This window comes from Dreissena polymorpha, chromosome 1 (assembly GCF_020536995.1).
Source record: "Dreissena polymorpha isolate Duluth1 chromosome 1, UMN_Dpol_1.0, whole genome shotgun sequence".
NCBI classification, from domain to species: domain Eukaryota; kingdom Metazoa; phylum Mollusca; class Bivalvia; order Myida; family Dreissenidae; genus Dreissena; species Dreissena polymorpha.
Window position 1 is genome coordinate 37,544,129 of NC_068355.1, and position 20,059 is coordinate 37,564,187.

Sequence of the window (20,059 nt, forward strand, 5' to 3'; positions counted from 1 at the left end):
ACTACTACTACTACTACTATTACTTCTACTTCTACTTCTACTACTACTACTAGTACTACTACTACTATTCTACTACTACTACTACTACTCTACTACTAACTACTACTACTACTATACTACTACTACTACTACTACTACTACTTCTATACTACTACTACTTCTACTACTTACATAACTACGACTGATAACTACTACTACTACTTACTACTTCTACTACTACGTACTACTTAACTACTACTTACTACTACTTCTACTTCAACCACTAATACTACTACAACTACTACGACTAGTACTACTACTACTACTAATTCTACTACTTCTACTACTACTACTACTACAATTACTACTAGTACTACTACTACTACTACTACTGCTACTACTACTACTACTACTTTTACTACTACTACTACTATTATTATTAGTATTGCTATTACTACTACTAATACTACTACTACTACTAGAACTACTACTACTACTACTACTACTACTACTACTACTACTACTACTACTACTACTACTACTACTACTACTACTACTACTACTACTAATACAACTTCTCTTAAACTTTTCGCTACTACTACTACTACTACTACTACTACTACTACTACTACTACTACTACTACTACTACAACTACGACTGCTACTACTACTACTACTACAACGACTACTACGACTTCTACTCATACGACTACTACTACTACTACTACTACTACTACTACCACTAGTTCTACTAAAACAACAACTACTACTACCACTACTACGACTACGACTACTACTTCTACTATTTCTTCTTCTACTACTACTACTGTTTCTATTACTACTACTACTTCTTCTTCTATTATTACTACTACTACTACTTCTTCTACTACTGCTAGCAGTATTACTACTACTACTACTTCAACTACTACTACTACTACTACTTCTACTACTTCTACTGCTACTTCTTCTACTACTACTTTTTCTACTAATGTTTATATAACAAAATACCAACATATGTGATACCAGCAGGTGAGGACATGTTTAACATGCTTTGTAACATCTTAAAATTGACCTGTTTTATATTGAATTTAATCTTTTCCCTGCAATTATAACTTGACTTACCGGTGTTCAATAGTTAATGAAGACTTATATGGCAACAAAGTTTTAACAATATTTTCTTTTGAAACCATGAAACCCAAAGGTTTAATTGGTATGTACGACTTTTTTTTTATCTTTATACACATTTCGTTCAAATTGTTCCCCTTTTATTCAAATCTTTCACCTTAAAGGGACATATTCATAGATTTTGGCACGTATTGAAGTTTGTCATTAAATGCTTTATATTTATAAATGTAAACATTGGATTAAAAACCTCAAGTAAAAAAACCAGAATAAAATTATAGAGTGATAAAAAGTAACCCTCAAATAGGCTTTAACCACTGACCCCTGGAGTACAAGTCTAACGCTTAGACCACTCGGCCATCCGTGCTCATACAATGAGCGTTGTATGTTATACTTTATTTAAGCAATCCTCGTAGTATCCCAAAATATTACGACAACAACAGAACTCTCAAATTTAATCAATCTTTTCGCATTGCAACGCTTCAAAAATTTTAGGTTTTTTTATCGACCAAAGATGCATATACATGTAATGGATATTTAAGAGCATGGTAAATGTTCAGTATTACCATTTCCACACAAATATCATAAATACAACAAACATGTGCGAATCTGAAACATTTTTTGTTAATTTTGTCAATTTACCAAAACGTAAAAAGTTCTCTTTGAAACTTATAACATATTACCAAATGTAACGTCGTGGCTATCGAAACTGCTTTCTACTTCCCCAAACCCATCCCCACAGCGCCATTACTACTACTTATACAGAATATGTTACGTTTTGTAGTCGATGGCGCCTGGGGACAGTGGGCAGAATGGAACGTATGTAACTGTAACAACACACAGCCACGTGTCCGGAAGTGTGACAGTCCAGCACCGGTAGGGTCAGGTCAGCAGTGTTTAGGATCGCCATGGGATACCAAAGTCTGTGCAAACAAACCAACAACGTGTCCTGGTAAATTAAGTTCTTCATCAGTTTAAGATGCCGTATTGATAATATGTTCAATTAATTTTTATTAAAATCTCGGCATACATATGTACTAAATTTAGTTTTCAGAAATAGCATCAAACTTACATGTAGTTAATACATATATTATTATGATTGATTTAACAGTGTGAGATTTTGCTACATTCGAACTTGGCTTAAAAGTAATTTCTAAGGGTAGTAGACGAACGCAGTTTATAGTAACAAATATGAACTTCAGATGACAATATTTCAAATGAAAGTTAAATGTTGTGTACGTGCATTAAATGGTTAAACATTTACAATACCAATTGCAATATACACATACCCATAAGATAAAACGTCCCATGAATGAAAATGAATGAAAAGCTTCATTCCTGTAATCGAAGAAAAGGAAAAAAATATTACCTGTATATACGGATTATTTAATTGCAGTGGATGGCAAGTGGGGAAGTTGGTATCCTTGGAGTGAATGCTCTACGACCTGTGGTCCTGGTGAAATGTTACGGCTCAGGTTATGCAACAACCCGCGCCCACAATATGGGGGTCTTTATTGTGATGTTCATGAGAAGGGGGAGACGGAGCTTAAGGGGTGTCAAGGACCGCCCTGTCCAAGTATGTGTTTAAGGCGCTGAAGTTCTTGCATTTAATTGATAATTTTATGTTAAGTACCGGGCTATTGAATCGCATGTTAATGTCGACGTAGCTCAGTCGGCATGTATTTATGTCGTAGTGGATTCTTAATTGCTGATGAGTGATAACTGAAAACAGTTATATATATCAAAGATATTTATTTAAGGTCGCCGTGGTGTAATGGATATGGTGTCCGCCTAGCGACCGGGAGGTCACGGGTTCGATCCCCACCGTGGGAGCGTTTTTTAGATCTCCACCAAAGACACCAAGTACTGGTTCTAGGCCCAGGGAACGGACTCGAGAGAGTTTATATAAGCCTAAGGATTTTGATGCAATCGAGCTAAAATAAATAGGTTTAAACTAAAGATATTTATTTGACAGCAACAATCCGACCGTCATATACAAAATATAAAAGGCAAATGCAATCAGATATTAACGCGCATAAAAGTAATTACAATATATTGCACAAACAATAATATGAAAATACAATAAAAACAATAAATGAACTAACCTGAAAGCAGTTATATATATCAAAGATATTTATTTGACAGCAACAAACCGACCGTCATATACAAAATATAAAAGGCAAATGCAATATGTGTTGCATTTGGTAATCGGTCGTGCGTAACAGGTTAGTTGTTATAATGGATTAAATGACTGATAAGATGAATGTAAGTGATCACTGGTCATCAGGGAAAGCTGTCGACTGTACAATTATTTATTTAAGTAGCATTTACATGGTTTGAGTAAACTTAATGGTTTCGTTTCCTATGACATACTTCCCCTGCTCATATTAAAAGTCTCCTGACTTTTATGTACTCTTACTTTAAGATGCATAAGAATGAATAGGAAATAAATAAAAGAAAGTACGGATAAAAATAGCTAATGTAACAACATAAACAAAATTTGTATGTTAGCTAGTCTCCAACTCAATATGTTAATGTATCTACTTTAGGTCAAACATTAAATTTAAGGAGATAACTCGTTAACCCCGAGAAACAATATAAGATACACAATATCTACCTATAAGTTTTATTGCACATAATAATTATTTACACAATTACTACATTTAAGGTAAGTTGTACATAATAATTATTTATTATATGATATTTTTACAATTTAAATAATATCCAACTTCATATGCAACGTAATACTACTGCGTCAATTTCCTAAATTATCGAATACCATAGGCTATATTATTTAACATTTCAATATCAGAATATATGTGCTTAGTAAACACGCTATATTTATTGAAAGATAAAATACTAGAAGATTTGACATGTCGCATTCCTATCACAACAATAAGTACCAGTATACACGGTGTACACTAAAGTAATGCAAAACAAAACAAAAATATAATTTTGAAATATTGAATGACAGTTTATAGTAAAAGTAAAATTAAGCACAATCACACTCAACACATACTCCAGTAATTGATTTTAAAATATCCATCAAAGTATGTATTTCTATACTACGCTAGCAACTGAATTCAAGTTTTGCAATCACCACTTGTCATCCATTTTGGTGGTCTGCGATTCCTTTCGGGGCTCAAAGAATTTGACTGGTTTGAAACCCGTTGGTTTCGCCTCGCAGGGATAACATATGGACCCACTTGACAGATGTGTCATCACTGTTCGAATGCTCCACAGTTTTTCGTGTATCTTCACCAGCAGTACTTAATTCATGCACAGTATCGACTAAATCACTACTTGTTCTGCATTGCTCGTCATCATCGTTGTCCTTGACGTCCGTTGTACTCATAAACGGAAGGAGTAAATTTCGATGAAGAGTCCTGGACTTTGTAAATCGAGTTCCTTCCCGTTTAACTTCGTACACCGGTACATCTTCAATGGGCTTCCGAATGACGATATATGGATTAGGCTCCCATCTGTCTGCTAAATTCTGTTTTCCCCTGATGGATACATTCCTTACAAGAAAACGGTCACCTGGAAAGAGACCAGAGCTACGAGCTCGAGTATCATAATTTAGTTTGTTAACTGTCGAGGTCTTCGCAGCTTGTTCTCGTGCCTAGTCATAGGCAAAACGGAGGCGATACTGAAGCTTTCTTATATACTCTGACTGTAAACCGGAAGATAGGCTGTCAGTAGGGGGCCCCAGAAAAGCGTCGATAGCTAGACGTGGGTGTCTGCCAAACATCAGAAAATGCGGTGCAAACCCAGTACTCTCATGACGTGTGGCGTTGTATGCATGAACCAGACTAGCAAAATGCGACTTCCAATCTTGTTTCTGACAATCCTCCAACGCACCAAGCATATTGAGCAACGTTTGGTTGAATCGCTCAACCATTCCATTTCCCATGGGATGGTAGCTTTTCTACGCCAGCGAGGTTACATAGCTCCTTGATGACCGCCGACTCAAAATTCCTCCCTGGATCACTATGAATCCTTGCAGGAAAACCATAATGTACTATAAAACTTTCAAATAGTACCTTGGCGGTAGTCTTCGCCGTTTGGTTTCGAGTCGGAAAGGCCTGTGCAAATCGGCTAACGTCAATCGTCAACACAAGTACATTTTCATATCCACCCTTGGAACGTTCAAGTGAAAGATAATCGATGCAGAGTACCTCCATCGGTGATGTGGTAGTTATTGGGATTAGCTCAGCAACTGTAGCACGCGCTTTACGTCGAATACAGCGTCCGCAATTTCTCACTGAGTTGGCCACGAACGTATTCATCCCGGGCAAATAGAATCTTTCTGCAAATAATGCGGAGGTTCTATCCCGTCCCTGGTGACCAAGGTCGTCGTGTAGCGCTTTAAATACACCATGCCGAAGAAACTCGGGCAAAACAAGCTGTAAGCGCTTTTCAGAGTCTACTGAGGTCTTCCGGTACACAACACCTTGCAATACCGTCAGGTTTGAACACTCCGTTAGATAAGGTATCAATCTACGATCCATCGGCTTAGCCGGTTTGGTTCCGTGAGTAAGATGATTGATGACCGTTGAAATGATTTCATCCCGACCCTGTGCCTTGCGCCAGTCTGTAGACGATAAGGCTTGTGCATTTAACAACTTAGCAGGCACCTCCAGATGCTGGCTAGGTAGCTCTACTTCTGGGTTGCGTATTGTCTCCGAAAGTGGGACAGTTTCAGCTGTCGCAGCCTGACTGACGGTGCCAATAACTTCTTTTGGGATACAGCGACTTAAACCATCGGCATCTAAATGAGACGACCCCTTCCTGTAAGTGATGGTATAGTCGTAGTTTGACAGTGCATCAACCCACCGATGACTCATGGCATCTAACTTGGCTGAGCTGTTGACGTAGGTAAGTGGATTGTTATCTGTTACAACCTCGAATTTCCCGCCATACAAATAGTCGTGGAACTTGTCTGTGACTGACCATTTCAAGGCCAGAAATTCGAGCTTGTGAACATGATATGATCGCTAACTCTGATTCAGACTTCGGCTTGCGAATGCTATTGGACGTTCCTTTCCATCTTGGCGTTGGCATAAAACCGCACCGAGTCCAACGAAAGACGCATCTGTATGTAAGATGAAAGGCTTGCTGTAGTCTGCATAGGCCAAAACCGGGGGATTGGTAAGCTTAGCCTTTAACTCGTCAAACGCCTTCTGTTGTGGCTCTTCCCACTTGAACGGCATCGGTTAAGTCCGCTTCGGTGTCTGTTTTCTCTGTTTCCTTTTTGTCGGTTGTCCCACCAGTAGATCATTAAGCGGTCTTGCTATCGCAGCAAATCCACGAATGAACCGCCGATAGTAGCCGGCAAACCCCAAAAACTGCCTAATCTCTTTGGTTGACTTAGGAATCGGTCATTCCTTCACCGCATTTATCTTCATGGGATCAGCTTTAAAGCCCTCTGCAGAGACTACATGATCTTCAAGTTATATTCCGCTAAGCGTGAGAAAACAGCATCAAGATGATACAGGTGGCTCTCAACATCAGAGCTAAAAATGATGATGTCATCTAAGTAGATAAGGCAGTCTCTCAAATTCAGGTCTCCCATGCAACGTTCCATGAGTCGTTGAAACGTTGCCGGGGCGTTGCATAACCCAAATGGCATCCGGTTACACTGGTAAAAGCCGAGACCCCAAACTTAAAAGGCTGTCTTCTCCTTATCGTCCTTATCCAGCTCCACCAGCCAATACCCTGACTTCAAGTCTAGCTTGGAAAAATACCGCGCACCGGCCAACCTATGCAGCGTGTCTTCAACTCGTGGGAGTGCGTATGCATCCTTCTTTGTGCGGGAGTTGAGTTTCCTGAAGTCAATACAGAAGCGTATTGTGCCATCCTTCTTCCTCACGATGACTACATTTGAGGAGAACGGGCTATTTGACTCTCCTATTGCACCGATTTCGAGCATATCTTGCAGATGGTGTTTCACTTCTTGAAATAGGACAGGAGGTATTCTTCTGCAATACTCCTTATAAGGTTCCGGATTTGTAAGCTCAATCTTATGCTCAACAGCTGAAGTATTTCCCAAATCAAGTGCTGTTTTTGGAAAAATAGATTCCCATTTTTCAAATAATTTTAGAACCTTTTCTTGCTGTTCCGGAGATAATACAGATTCATCCAACTTTACTCCATATTTTGACGTTATTTCTGTGTATGCTTTGGTCTCAATGTTTTGTTGTTCAGGTAAAATTTGCTGATGAGCGAACGCTGATGACGCAAAACAGGTAAGTATATCGCTGTCAATCATGGTGTTTTCTTGTTCAGTTGACCGATCCTTTTCCACAGGTTTCGAACAAGTAGGTCTTTCGTTCTCGAACAAAGGTGCAGATCGTAAGACACTTATTTCTTGTAGAGAACAAATTGGTGACCTGGCTTTAATCTTTAGAACCTTTGCCGACAAATTGCATACTCGAACAGGGATCCTTGCGGTTTTTCCTGGATTTGATAGTCTAACTACCCTTGGGCATACGGTAGATTTATCAGCTCCTGCATTTTCTATGTCCTCTCTAACCGCCGAATCTATTTCTGCAGATTTTCTTACAAGGTCTGTTATCGTTTTGTTTTCCATTGGATGAAGGATCAAATCTTTAGTTAGCTTGACTGTTCCAATACTTGGACACATTAAAACTCCGAATGCCAAGTTCTATTCCTTTGGCACATTCCCATGTCCTTTGCTCTTACATCGCATAGAAAATTCTCGTACAATGTTCATTCCTACAATCGATGGTACTTTCGTATTGTATGATGTGTCTTTCACTATCAAAAGTGGAACAATCAACGGTTGCATATCGGTATCTGGCAATCGCACGCCTACTTCAATATATCCCAAATAAGGTATTTTATGTCCACTGGCACCTGTTATACTGAGTTAAAATGCATCCAAACTCTTAAGTTCTGGTTTGTTTTCCATTAACAGATAAAATCCTTCTGAGAGAGTACTTATCATTGATCCTGTATCTATCAATGCTTTCAGGGGAAACCCTTCAATTTCAATAGATCCTTCATTCGATGTACCGACTAATCTGCCTCGCAAGTGTACTTTTTCTTCTTCAGGGCTGTTTATTTCTATGCTTTCTTCGTGCCTCCCGATGAAAGCGTCTGTCCGTTTAAATTATTTTCTTGGTTTTCGGTTCCTCTATGAATTCCACCTGTTGTCTGTTGTCTTCTTTCGCTTGCTGAACTGTCTCTTGTTCCCGTTTTATTTCCGCCTCTGAATCTCCCTCTAAATCCTCTATATTCCGCTCGGTAAGTTTGTCTAAAATTACCATTGTAGTAACTACGTTGTGGCTGTTTGTTCTGATTTCTAAGCTCTTTAAGCTCGATTTCCATCGTTTTAAGTCTTTATAAAAGTTCGTTCATAACACTGTCATCTCTTTGTTGATTTAAAGTCACTTCAGGTTTCTTCTGTGTGTCTTTTATACAAGGTTCTTCGCCATATTCTTCTTCTTCAGCTCTGGCTTTGATACGAAGACATTCAAACGTGTCTGAACTCTCATAAGACACGCGTGTGGCCATCCTCAGCTTGTCTGAATGTATTCCTCTCCAAAACCTTTCCTTTAATTTCCTGTCCCGTTTACTCTCCTCTATTTCACCCTTTTCTACGGTCTGCTGAAATAGTGTCTCTACTCTAACTCCCCATGTTGAGCATGGTTCACCTTCCTTCTGTTTGGCTGAGTAGAAGTCTTGAGCTACCCTATCGGCTGTTTTTACATCACCGTATATTTCATCCAATTTCTTCAATATTTCTTCTGTGGTTGCTGCTGGCTTCAATGTCAAGAGGACTTGTCTGGTTTCATAGAGAATTTCGTTCTGCCTGAACAATCGCGTAATCTGGATATACTCTACTTTTCAGTGCCCAAATAACTTCTGTTTTCCATTGTTCAAATTGTTTTCCATTAAACATTGGTATCTTGGGTAATCCCATTTTGTATGTTGACTGCTGATTCTTAGGTTTATTTCGTTGCCCTACTTCGTTGTCTTTGTAATCACTTCTTGTATTTCTGTCTACACCATTACCATTTTGTCTATATTCATGTTCCTATCTATTTCTGTTTGTAACTGTGTCCCTCACACAAACATTGTCTAGCAACACTCTCCTTAGCTTTTAGTATTTCTAACCTTTTATTCAACATTTCTTCTTTTGCCTTCTGCATATCAATTTCCTTATCTATCCTTTCATTTTCATTTCGTCTAGCACTTAGATCTAATTCTTGCTGTTCTTATATGTTGATTCTTTCCATCAACTCCCTTTCCGCCTTTTCCTTCAATTTAATTTCATAATCTATTCTTCGTTTACTTTCAAACATCAATCTACGCATTCTATCCTCCTCCATGTTCAATCGTTTCAATTTCAAACTTTCGTGTTCATATCGACTAGACAGACTCATTATTTCCTCTTGTTCAAGTTGAATTTGTTTTAATTCTGCATCATTGTGTCTTAATTCTGCACTAAAGCTTCTTTGACTGTCCTCATATTCAAGTCTACGTTTCGTGTACTGTTTTAATCTGTCACTTTTTCTATCTGTAACTTTTAATTCACTCTCACTAACATCATCAATTGCTTCCTTCCTTCTCCCATCTTCAATGTTGGAATTGTCCCTAATTCCATGTTCATTGAACCTTCTACGTAAAGTGTCTTTTTCATTTAATGCACAATCAGCTCGTAGTTCTTCAAATGTCTGTTCCAATTTATCGTAACGGTCATCTAAAAACTCAAAGTTACTTTGTGGCACATGTTTTACGTTTTTCTGCGAAACATTTCGTCTCTCCATGTCACTAATACTTTTCAAAGTTTGTTCATGAAAGTATGAATTAATCGTATCTAAATCCGACAGTTTACTTGCTCTATCATTGATATAACCTTCAAGTTCTTGATTTTCTAATTCAGCCATCACGGCGTTCCTGCGAATAAGTCTTAATTCACGTTCACTAATTCTTACCGCCATATTTCACACACAAAACTGAATGCAATCACAATTAAATAACTAGAATAACTTATATATTGGTTGATCAATATGTTAAGTTTCACATATCACATATTTTCGCACAAGGTTAAAGGTTAAAGGTGCGGTTTATAGTCTGCTTCGATATACATCTTCAGCCGACTTCACAATCAACCCCCCGATCACTGGGATTTAAGTCGTCCGTTAACATATGGCGCACCAGGCAGCCACGGCACATTGACTTATTTCCCTCACAGGTACCCATTTATACACCTGGGTGGCAAGGAGCAAGCGTGGGATTAATTTTTTGCTCAGAAAAATCCAGTGCCTGGGCGGGATTCGAACCAGGGACCTTTCAATCCCTAGCCCAGCATCTTACCACTAGACCACTGTCCCCACAGTGGTCTAGTGGTAACACAAGCAACGCACAAGTATGGAGCAACACAAGCAACACACATAAAAAACAGCAAAAAACACAATATGTTTCATATACGCGCATATAACAAAATAATTGCGCCACATGAACAAATATCAATGTAAAAAAATGCATCGATTTAAAATAAAACGCAATAATAACAATAATAATACAATTCAATGCATTCATCAAAATCGTTAGCACACTTAATCAATGCTTATCAAAATTAATTTTTATTTAACTGACTCTATGTCCCTATCTCCTGTATAGCAACACACGCAGTCTATTGAGGGGAAATAACTACTACTGATCTATCCAACAGTTTTTACACGAGTTACTTTACTTGGCAAGTTAGCAAATGTATATATCCTCTGCGACCGACAATCGTACAACGTGTATACTATTTACCAGCCATACCCGTTATTTTCAATTAAATGTTCCCTCGCAGGTATAAAACTCAAGACACGGATTACAGCGATGCAGAACACCTGTATATCTACTACTCTACACAATACTTTAATTCCGCCGAGTTTCAAATAACGCGTATAGAAAAGAATCGATTATCACCTGGCTTAAACAATCTTAATTAACTGTTCTTAACCCCCCAGTTTATGATTTATATAATTAAAACTTTCAAATTGAAGAAAACATCTAACTTACAATCAAGCGGTAATCAATAATCTACAATTTGTTTTCAATAGTCTACACAGCGGTTCTTAGTTATCTACAAAACAGTTCTTATTATTTTACAAAAACCGTGCTCAACAGCGTTTTAACAATAATTCATTTGAATTACAACAACCAATATATTTACTTGCATTAAGATACACTTCGGAAACTATAAAAATAGGATAATCATTCATGCTAACAAATGAAATTTTTACCTTTTTACAATGTAAGGTATATGCAATTTATTCAGACAACATTGAAATAACACAATTTGTAAAAACGTGTCACAAACAATATAACAATGTCCTATAACAATGTCCATTGTCCTATGGAACTCTCTACCAGCCAATATTGTACAGGCACCTACCCTGGACCAGTTTAGGCTGGGGGTGACCAAACTAGACCACAGTTTCTAAGCAGGTTGGCTGTTTTTAACCTTTTATCTGTATATTCCTTCTTTTAACTAACACTTTAATCACCTTTGTTTCTATGTCTCACAAATACATTATGTATTACTTTTTATCTCCTATACACTTCTTCCTTAATTTCCTTGCACTGATACGCGCCTGCTTGTAATGCTAATTGTTGGCGACTAGCAGTATATATAGATAGATAGATAGAACAATATTCCAAACTTACGTCCTATCGTTGTAAAAAGATATTCAACATGTGTACTAAATATAATAACTTTGATATCTATAATCTTATACAATGTAACGCATATATTCCGTATACTGCACAAATGTATAATGCAAATAATGTCTTATCCACACACAATTTAATAAAAGCGTATTGAAATTTATATCAAAATATATACAAGTGTTATGTAAAATTCATTCAATATCTAACGCGCACAAAATCAAGAATTGTTTAATCAGAATATAGTCCGCGTGCACTAAGTTGCACGTGAGATTATTAAAATTGAACTATGTGACAGAACTATATTTGAATATGTATAAAATATTTAGGAAAACAACTCTTACCAGTAAAATCCTAATTCCTTTAGTAATAAAATAACTACACAAGTACACTCATACACACTTAAAAAGTGTCTAGGCACTTATCTAATGTAAGACGATTTCACTATAAGTAAAATCCTTTTAAGTCCGCCGCACACAAAGGTTCTCTCCACAACAGTTTAGTTAGAACTCGACGTCTCGAGTAAACAAATTCCAAGTCTCTACGGATGGGCCCTTTATCATCAACTTCCATGCGCACGTGACAATGTTTGTAAACAAATACGTCAATCGCGTAAACCGACCAGTTTCTATTGGTGCACGTGATAAAAAATCCGGGTCATATGCATAATGCAATATTATTCCCGTAAATTGAATGAATGGGATCACGTGATTATCTAGTCTTTTTACACTGTATTGGTCATGGCTAATCCCTCCACGATAATTGTGTGATTACAAAATACAGTACACACAAATGATGTCCGCTCTGAAATATCCAGGTCTACACGGCTGATTGTGTAATGTTAGCTGTCCTTCAGTATACAATCACTCAACGTTGTCAACTGATGTCTATGACATCCCGCTGCCAGCAATCCAAACGTTGGGCGCCAATGTCGACGTGAGCTCAGTCGGCATGTATTTATGTCGTAGTGGATTCTTAATTGCTGATGAGTGATAACTGACAGCAGTTATATACATCAAAGATATGTATTTGACAGCAACAATCCGACCGTCATATACAAAATATAAAAGGCAAATGCAATCAAATATTAACGCGCATAATGGTAACTACAATATATTGCACAAACAATAATATGAAAATACAATAAATACAATAAACGCACTAACCTGAAAGCAGTTATATATATCAAAGATATTTATTTAACAGCAACAATCCGACCGTCATATACAAAATATAAAAGGCAAATGCAATAGGTATTGCATTTGGTGATCGGTCGTGCGTAACAGGTTAGTTGTTATAATGGATTAAATGACTGATAAGATGAATGTAAGTGATCACTGGTCATCAGGGAAAGCTGTCAACTGTTCAATTATTTATTTAAGTAGCATTTACATGGTTTGAGTAAACTTAATGGTTTCGTTTCCTATGACATTAAACAATAGTGTTGCCTCAGAATTGTGGAACGGTTTAAAGTTTGTGTTCACGCGTCAGCAGCTTACAAACTTTCAATCTTGTCTGGGACATAAATCTCAATACCTATATCAATTATAGTCACCTTATGACGTTGAATACACTTTGATACGATATATTTATTTTCAAATTAGTCAACGGGAGCTGGTCAGACTGGAGCGCGTGGGCCAAGTGCAGTGTCACGTGTGGAATTGGTTCCCACTCCAGGAACAGGTCATGCGACAACCCTGCACCCGCCCACGGTGGAGTTGACTGTGCAGACAACGACAATGAAACTGAGAGCTGCACAATTAAACCTTGTCCAAGTATGTAATCAATATTTCTGAGTCGTGCATGAAATATCAATATTTGCTTTGTGCTCTAGAAGTATTCGATATCATTTTAGGAGTGCGTAGTAAACAATCACCTAGTCCTGCTCGTGCGTTTACACCTTCGCTATTACTATAAAGATTTTATAGCTATTTTTCATGTTGTGTGGATAATTTTGTGGTGTAATTAAAAGGAAATATGAGTCGATTTACACGGCTTATAAGTAATAATTGACCCCGTTTGGGGTGATATAGGTTCACTAAATTAATAATGTAATAGAGCGTTGCTCGATCCCAATATAGTTTACTTAGTTTGAATCCGTGTAACAAATTTATCTAACCAAAAACTATTGCAATTATACTTATAACTGTATTTAATGACGTGTCCTTGTTTGCTTATGTGACGTCATTTATGTTACGGACCTAATATGAAATGCTTCTTATCTTATTTATAGAAAATAACTTTTCGAGCCATTTTGTTTATTCGTGCCGAGCCTGATATATTAGACAACGATTGAGTAGCAACTTGTTTTTCTGTTAAGCATACCTGTAAGTTTCCATTTTGAAATAAATTATGAAATATAAACGCCACTACGCTGCATTTTAGCGGGAAACCTGCACTTGCACTTAATGTTTGTAACATACGTGTTTGCCGTTTGTGTTGCTTTAACATCTTGGAATCAAATTGTTTGTTCGTTTAATCTCATTGTAATTTACAAACAAATGAAGACTTTATAGTTGGTTCCGAGTAACATGACCTTCCTCCAAATATTGACTATTTTAACAGTTTTCGGTCGACGTGATACATAGACAACAACAGATTACTGCCTGATCTTTTTGTAATATATCAGACAAGGCTAATAATATGACGGCGACGCTTGCCGAGTAGTATTAAATTGTTCGTTTTGCTGAATCTGATTGGATTTAACTAAACAAATATTACTTTATAGTTGAATCCGAGTAATATGACCAACCTCCTATCATCGACGACCGATATAAGAACTTCCTGTTGAACTGATATATAGAGAATAAAAGGTTACTTATATTTTTGTAATGTATCAGGCAAGGCTTAGAATAATATAACGACGAGGCTTGCCGAGCCGTTATATTTTTCGTGCCAAGCCGGATATATTACAAAAAAATCAGGCAATATCCTGTTTTTCTATTTATTATGCCTCTACGTCCCCGATTTTAAAGAAATAATGGGGAAAAAAACTTAGTAAAAACTGCAGTTTAGCTGGAAAGAATATGACTTTTGTCGTTTGACGTGTTAATAATGACGTCATGAACAAGCGCGCTTAATATTTGTAAAAATTGTTTTTGCTATTGGTGTTGCATTTTGTGTTAAAAATATATTACATCTTGGTATCAAATTGTTTGTTATGTGGAATCTGATTCGATCTTACTAAGAATGATTACTTTATAATTGATTCCGAGCAATATGACCATCCTCAATACATAACTGATATTAGAACTTCCTGTTGACCATGATATAAAAAAATATCAGGCAACGTTATATCAGGCAGATATCAATGCGGTGGTATGATAAAAATATTTATCCTGTCACATGCTTTTAAATCAGCCCGATAACCAGGTAACCTAATATCCCAGAAAGATATTAGGCTAGATGACAACGTGACCTTGAATATCCGTCAGTTGCTCTCCGCGCATGCGCACGCCTGTACTATTTTCTATTAATAAAATATACTTGTTTTCAATTAAAGAAAACAACAAAATACATGTTAAGCACTGTTTGTTTAAAAATTATTATTTTAACAGCATAGTTCCGTCTTTGTGTATTGAATTAATAACGATTGACTCGATTTCTGTGTTGTTTAACAATATGGAAACTAGCCTAAGCGTTTTGCATGACGTGACGCAACAATGTTTTTGTTCGCGCGTGTTTTTTCCCATATTAAATATTTAAACACAAAATACTCGAAAACTAGATATTTTAGAAACATTTCAACGAATGTGACAGGATAAATAGAATAATAGGTTGGTGACATAAATGGAGAATGGTTATCTGGCACGTCGGAGGATCTAATCGGGTTCGCCGTCGGCTCACCCGATAACTTCCTCCGACGTGCCAGATAACCATTCTCCATCCACGTCACCAACCTATTATTATCTATACATCCCTTTTTCCATTTTTTGTTTGGATAATTTGTACTGGAAGTTTGTGGAAATAATATACAATTGATTTTTCATATATTCAGCATTTATTGTTATTGCTAAATAATTTCGGATATTTATATAAAAAAAAACACTAAATTGTATGGTTATTTTGGCTAAATTAACATAGCAAAACAGCTTAAGAGATTATAATTTATTCTATACTCGTTCAGTTGACGGCAGCTGGTCCGGGTGGAGCGTTTGGTCTTTCTGCGATGTAAAGTGCGCTAACGGAACCCGAAATAGACACCGTACCTGTGATAGCCCTGCTCCTAAATATGGCGGGCAGCCGTGCAATGAGACAGCGGATCAGTTCGAGACATGTCAGGAGAAACCTTGTCCTAGTATGATACTCTGATTTATAAATGATATAAGTGTTAATATTATACTATATCATATTATGTATGAACAAGATAAGTATTGATGCAAAGCATCAAAGGGCGTCGGGAATTTCAGTGTAAAAGGCACTAAATGAAGTTACATGTAACGTATTTTTTTCTACTGTAAATATTAATATATTGGCCGATTATATTTATCAAAATAGACAAATATACTGGTATAACCATTGTCTATTATTTTGTGTTATAACCCCCAAATAACCTTTATCTATGATGTTGTGTTATTACCATGCAAAATAGATGTGTTGTTTGCATTTATTTGTTAACATAAAAACACGTGTATTTTTATATAAGATATTTAAGAGATGTAAGACATTTTAATTAACGTTGTCACCACGCGGCATCCATTAATTTTAATAAAAATGTGCAACGTTGTATTCAGGTCGCATTAAAACGCGGTATTTTTAAATTCTATTTAAAATAATATATATATTTAGCTTTTAATTTAAAGAATTAACTTTGCATTTTTGGTAATAAATGTTGTAATAAATATAATAAGCACAAATGCAGTACTTATTTACACTAATTTACACAAAAAATCACCACTTTGCAAGATATTCTTCAAACAAAAATATATAAATTGATCCGTACAATAACTGCTCCTCCCATAAGCAAAAAAAAAATGCATTACATACTAGTCGCCGCTCTCCAGAGCGACGCCAATGAATTTCTTTGTTGAACTAGATATTTTGTTTAGAAAAATGTCCTTGACAAAACTTAACAAGGTGTAGATGTATGTAAATTGCTCTGATATGTTCATTCTTCCGTTAAGCCGTCAGCCGATTATTGTGTCACGCTTATCTCAAATAATTATGTCCATTTAAGCTCACTTTAGCTCAAGTCCGTGATGACTATCGTCCGTCTTTGCGTGTTTACGTCCGTCCGTCGACTGTTTCCTTTAGACGACATCACGTTTATCGCTTTCAAAATAATAATGAAGCTTCACATGAATTTTACTTCATTTAAAATTGTTAAATATTTCCGGTCTGTTATTTATAAAGGTCCTCAGAGCTAAAACTAGATTAAAAACAGAAAACTTCTCTTAAAGCCTAACACCTTGAAATGTAAAACATGTTAATCAATCCATATAGATGCATTTGGAAAGTGTTCAAAATTGTCATTTTATGTATAGCCTAGTTAGAATGTAATTTATTTGATTTATTTTTAATTTTAAAACCGAAAGCAGGATTTCTATACGTGTACGTCCGTTTCGACAAACGCGATTATTTTTAAGGTTTAAAGCGCAAAAAGACGTATTTCTACCTTGTTACCACCACATTTATTCTATTTGGCATAGGTAGAATTGAATCTTTAGCCTGGTATTCAATTATTTTTCAAACGGTACCGCTTTTAAAACCGAAAGGATTATTTCTAGACGTATACGTCCATTTCAACAAACGCAATTATTTTTAAGTTTAAAGGGGCCTTTTCACAGATTTTGGCATTTTTTAACTTATTCATTAAATGCTTTATATCGATAAATGTAAACATTGTATCGTAAAAGCTCCAGTAAAAAATCAAGAATAAAATTAAAAAAAGGAAAAGAACATTGTCCGGACTAGGTTTCGAACCAGTGACCCCTGGAGTCCTGCCAGAGTCCTGAAGTAAAAACGCTTTAGCCTACTGAGCTATTCCGCCGATTACACTAGTTGATGTATTTTATACCTTATATAAGCAATCTTCGTAGTTTCACAAAATCTAACGACAAAAACAGAACTCTCCAAATTATTTAATCGTTTCGCGTTGCAACGCTTTATAATTTTTAGGTTTTAAAATCGTCAAAAGATGCATATAATGGCTATATTAGACCACGGTAAATGTTCAGTATGACTGTTTCCTCACAAATATCATAACTTAAACGAAAATTTGCGAATCTGAAACAACTTTTTTCAATTTTGTCAATTTACCAAAGCGTGAAAAGATCCCTTTAAATGCGCAAAAAAACGGATTTATACCTTGTTACCACCAGATCTAGTCTAATTGGCATAGATAAAATATGTTTCTTATTTATATATAAATTTACTTTCATTTAAAGGTGTGTGGCTTAACCAATTTTTCGCAAAATAAACTTAGAATAGTGGTCGTCTTCTTATTGTGTTCAAATTATGTCTCTGAGATCGAAAATAATCAATCTCAAGTGCTAAAATATTTATAGCATTTTTCATATTGTCTCTGAAGTGTTATATTTGGATTGAAGGTTCGCGTTATGGCCCTTTTTCAAGTGTGTACAAATCTAAAATATCCCCAACAATCTTAGTTTCTTGTTTTCCGTATATGTTTATAGAGAAAGCTTGAAATCAAAACTTTCCTTTTAGGTGCAATGTTAAGAGATTTTGCATGTAGGATCGTTTTGTGGTTCTCTACCAAGTTTGTTTAATTATGCTACTGAAGTCAAACCTAGACCCAAACCAAGAGACTCGAGTATTATACTTCAAATCTTTATTTTCTCAGGGTTTTTTGTTCGTTTAAAAACACTTGTTTGCTTGTCCTTTATTAATCGGGACATAAGAACATTCTTTTGTCTCGGAAGACGTCTAAGATTACAATTCGACTCTTAACTCGTGATAATGTATGTGGGCATACTATCTTGTCCACGTGTAATAAAGAATCAAATGGCATGGAGCAGTTCTTAATTATGGGTTTTGAATTATAAACATAAAGCTAAATTAATCGTGTCCGCTCTCTAGCCCAACTTGTTTAAATCATTTCATCACAAAACGTGATCGCACTTTTTTAAGTATACATCTTTCAAGGGAATCGGACTTGAGGATGCTTCTATAAGCCGATTGCCTTTCATAACACCGAGCTCAAACAAGTAGATTAAAACTAAACATGTGTCTGAAACTTTTCTTAAAATGCATGTAGATAATTAAAAATGTAAAACAAACTACGGGTTTTTATACATCCGCAAACGATTTGACACGGGTTTATATCTCTGTCTGTTGGTCGATTCAAACTTGTGTTTGACTCGGTTTTGACTCATTAATTGTTTGTGGAGCAAACTGCTTCACATTTCTCAAGCGATGGGATTGAAAATTAGCTTATGTCGTCTACAGTAATTGTAAATATACAAGACACCTATTTCATGCCTAGTGATAAACACGGTCTGAGTTGTATGTCCTTTAACTTAGCAATTTTTCGGTAGAAGCATAACATGCACACTGTTTGTTAAACGAACTACTTTCCATTTTTCTTAAGAGTTTGAAGTAAAACTTGAGATATGTCAGCACCATGAAGCATACATGTGCATAACAAATATTTCAAGCGAGGTGATATTTTTTTCCGAGTTATGTGCCCTTGAACGTATCCACGGGAATGCCTGCTAATCATGTGGCAAAGCTGTTATTTCAGTCATGTTTGTGCCAATGCTCTGGTTAAAAAATCTGTTATAAATATATTCAGCAGTAATGTTTTTTTATCTGAAAAACAGTGTATAAGGAATTACTTAATATTAAATATACTTAAAGCTTGTTATTATTTAAATCGCAGCACCTTTCAAGGTAATTTACCACTTCTTCCAGATACTGTTCTTACCTTTCTGCATCAGATTATGAAATCACAATATTAGTAGTGTTACGGTATCATGATTTTTTTTTTGCGAATCATCACATGCTTATTTATATTCATACACAAACAGTTGACGGTATGTGGTCGAGTTGGCTGTCCTGGACGTCGTGTTCCGTCACGTGTCTAAATGGTATCCGATCTCGTAACCGCCTCTGTGACTCGCCGGCCCCGCAACATGGAGGCAGCGACTGTACAGGACAATATAACGGCACTGAGACGTGTACACCGCGTGACAACTGCGATGGTACGAAAATACCCAGAATATACTCGTTGACTTTATAAGTCACATTTTCAGACCAATCATCATGAAACTTTTTCAAGCGATTTGTTCGTATTATATTTGGGTCTTGT

The 20,059-nt window shown here is 36.3% G+C and overlaps 1 protein-coding gene across 1 annotated transcript in view; it reads left to right on the plus strand.

Moving 5' to 3' along the window:
• LOC127877177 (A disintegrin and metalloproteinase with thrombospondin motifs adt-1-like) overlaps positions 1 to 20,059 on the plus strand; it is an 83,086-nt gene that overhangs the window by 44,938 nt on the left and 18,089 nt on the right. Inside the window, exons 18-22 of the mRNA XM_052422845.1 lie at positions 1,886 to 2,053; positions 2,498 to 2,677; positions 13,395 to 13,565; positions 15,917 to 16,087; positions 19,779 to 19,952. Of these exons, the coding sequence (XP_052278805.1) occupies positions 1,886 to 2,053; positions 2,498 to 2,677; positions 13,395 to 13,565; positions 15,917 to 16,087; positions 19,779 to 19,952 (864 nt within the window). The remainder of the gene's footprint in view (positions 1 to 1,885; positions 2,054 to 2,497; positions 2,678 to 13,394; positions 13,566 to 15,916; positions 16,088 to 19,778; positions 19,953 to 20,059) is intronic.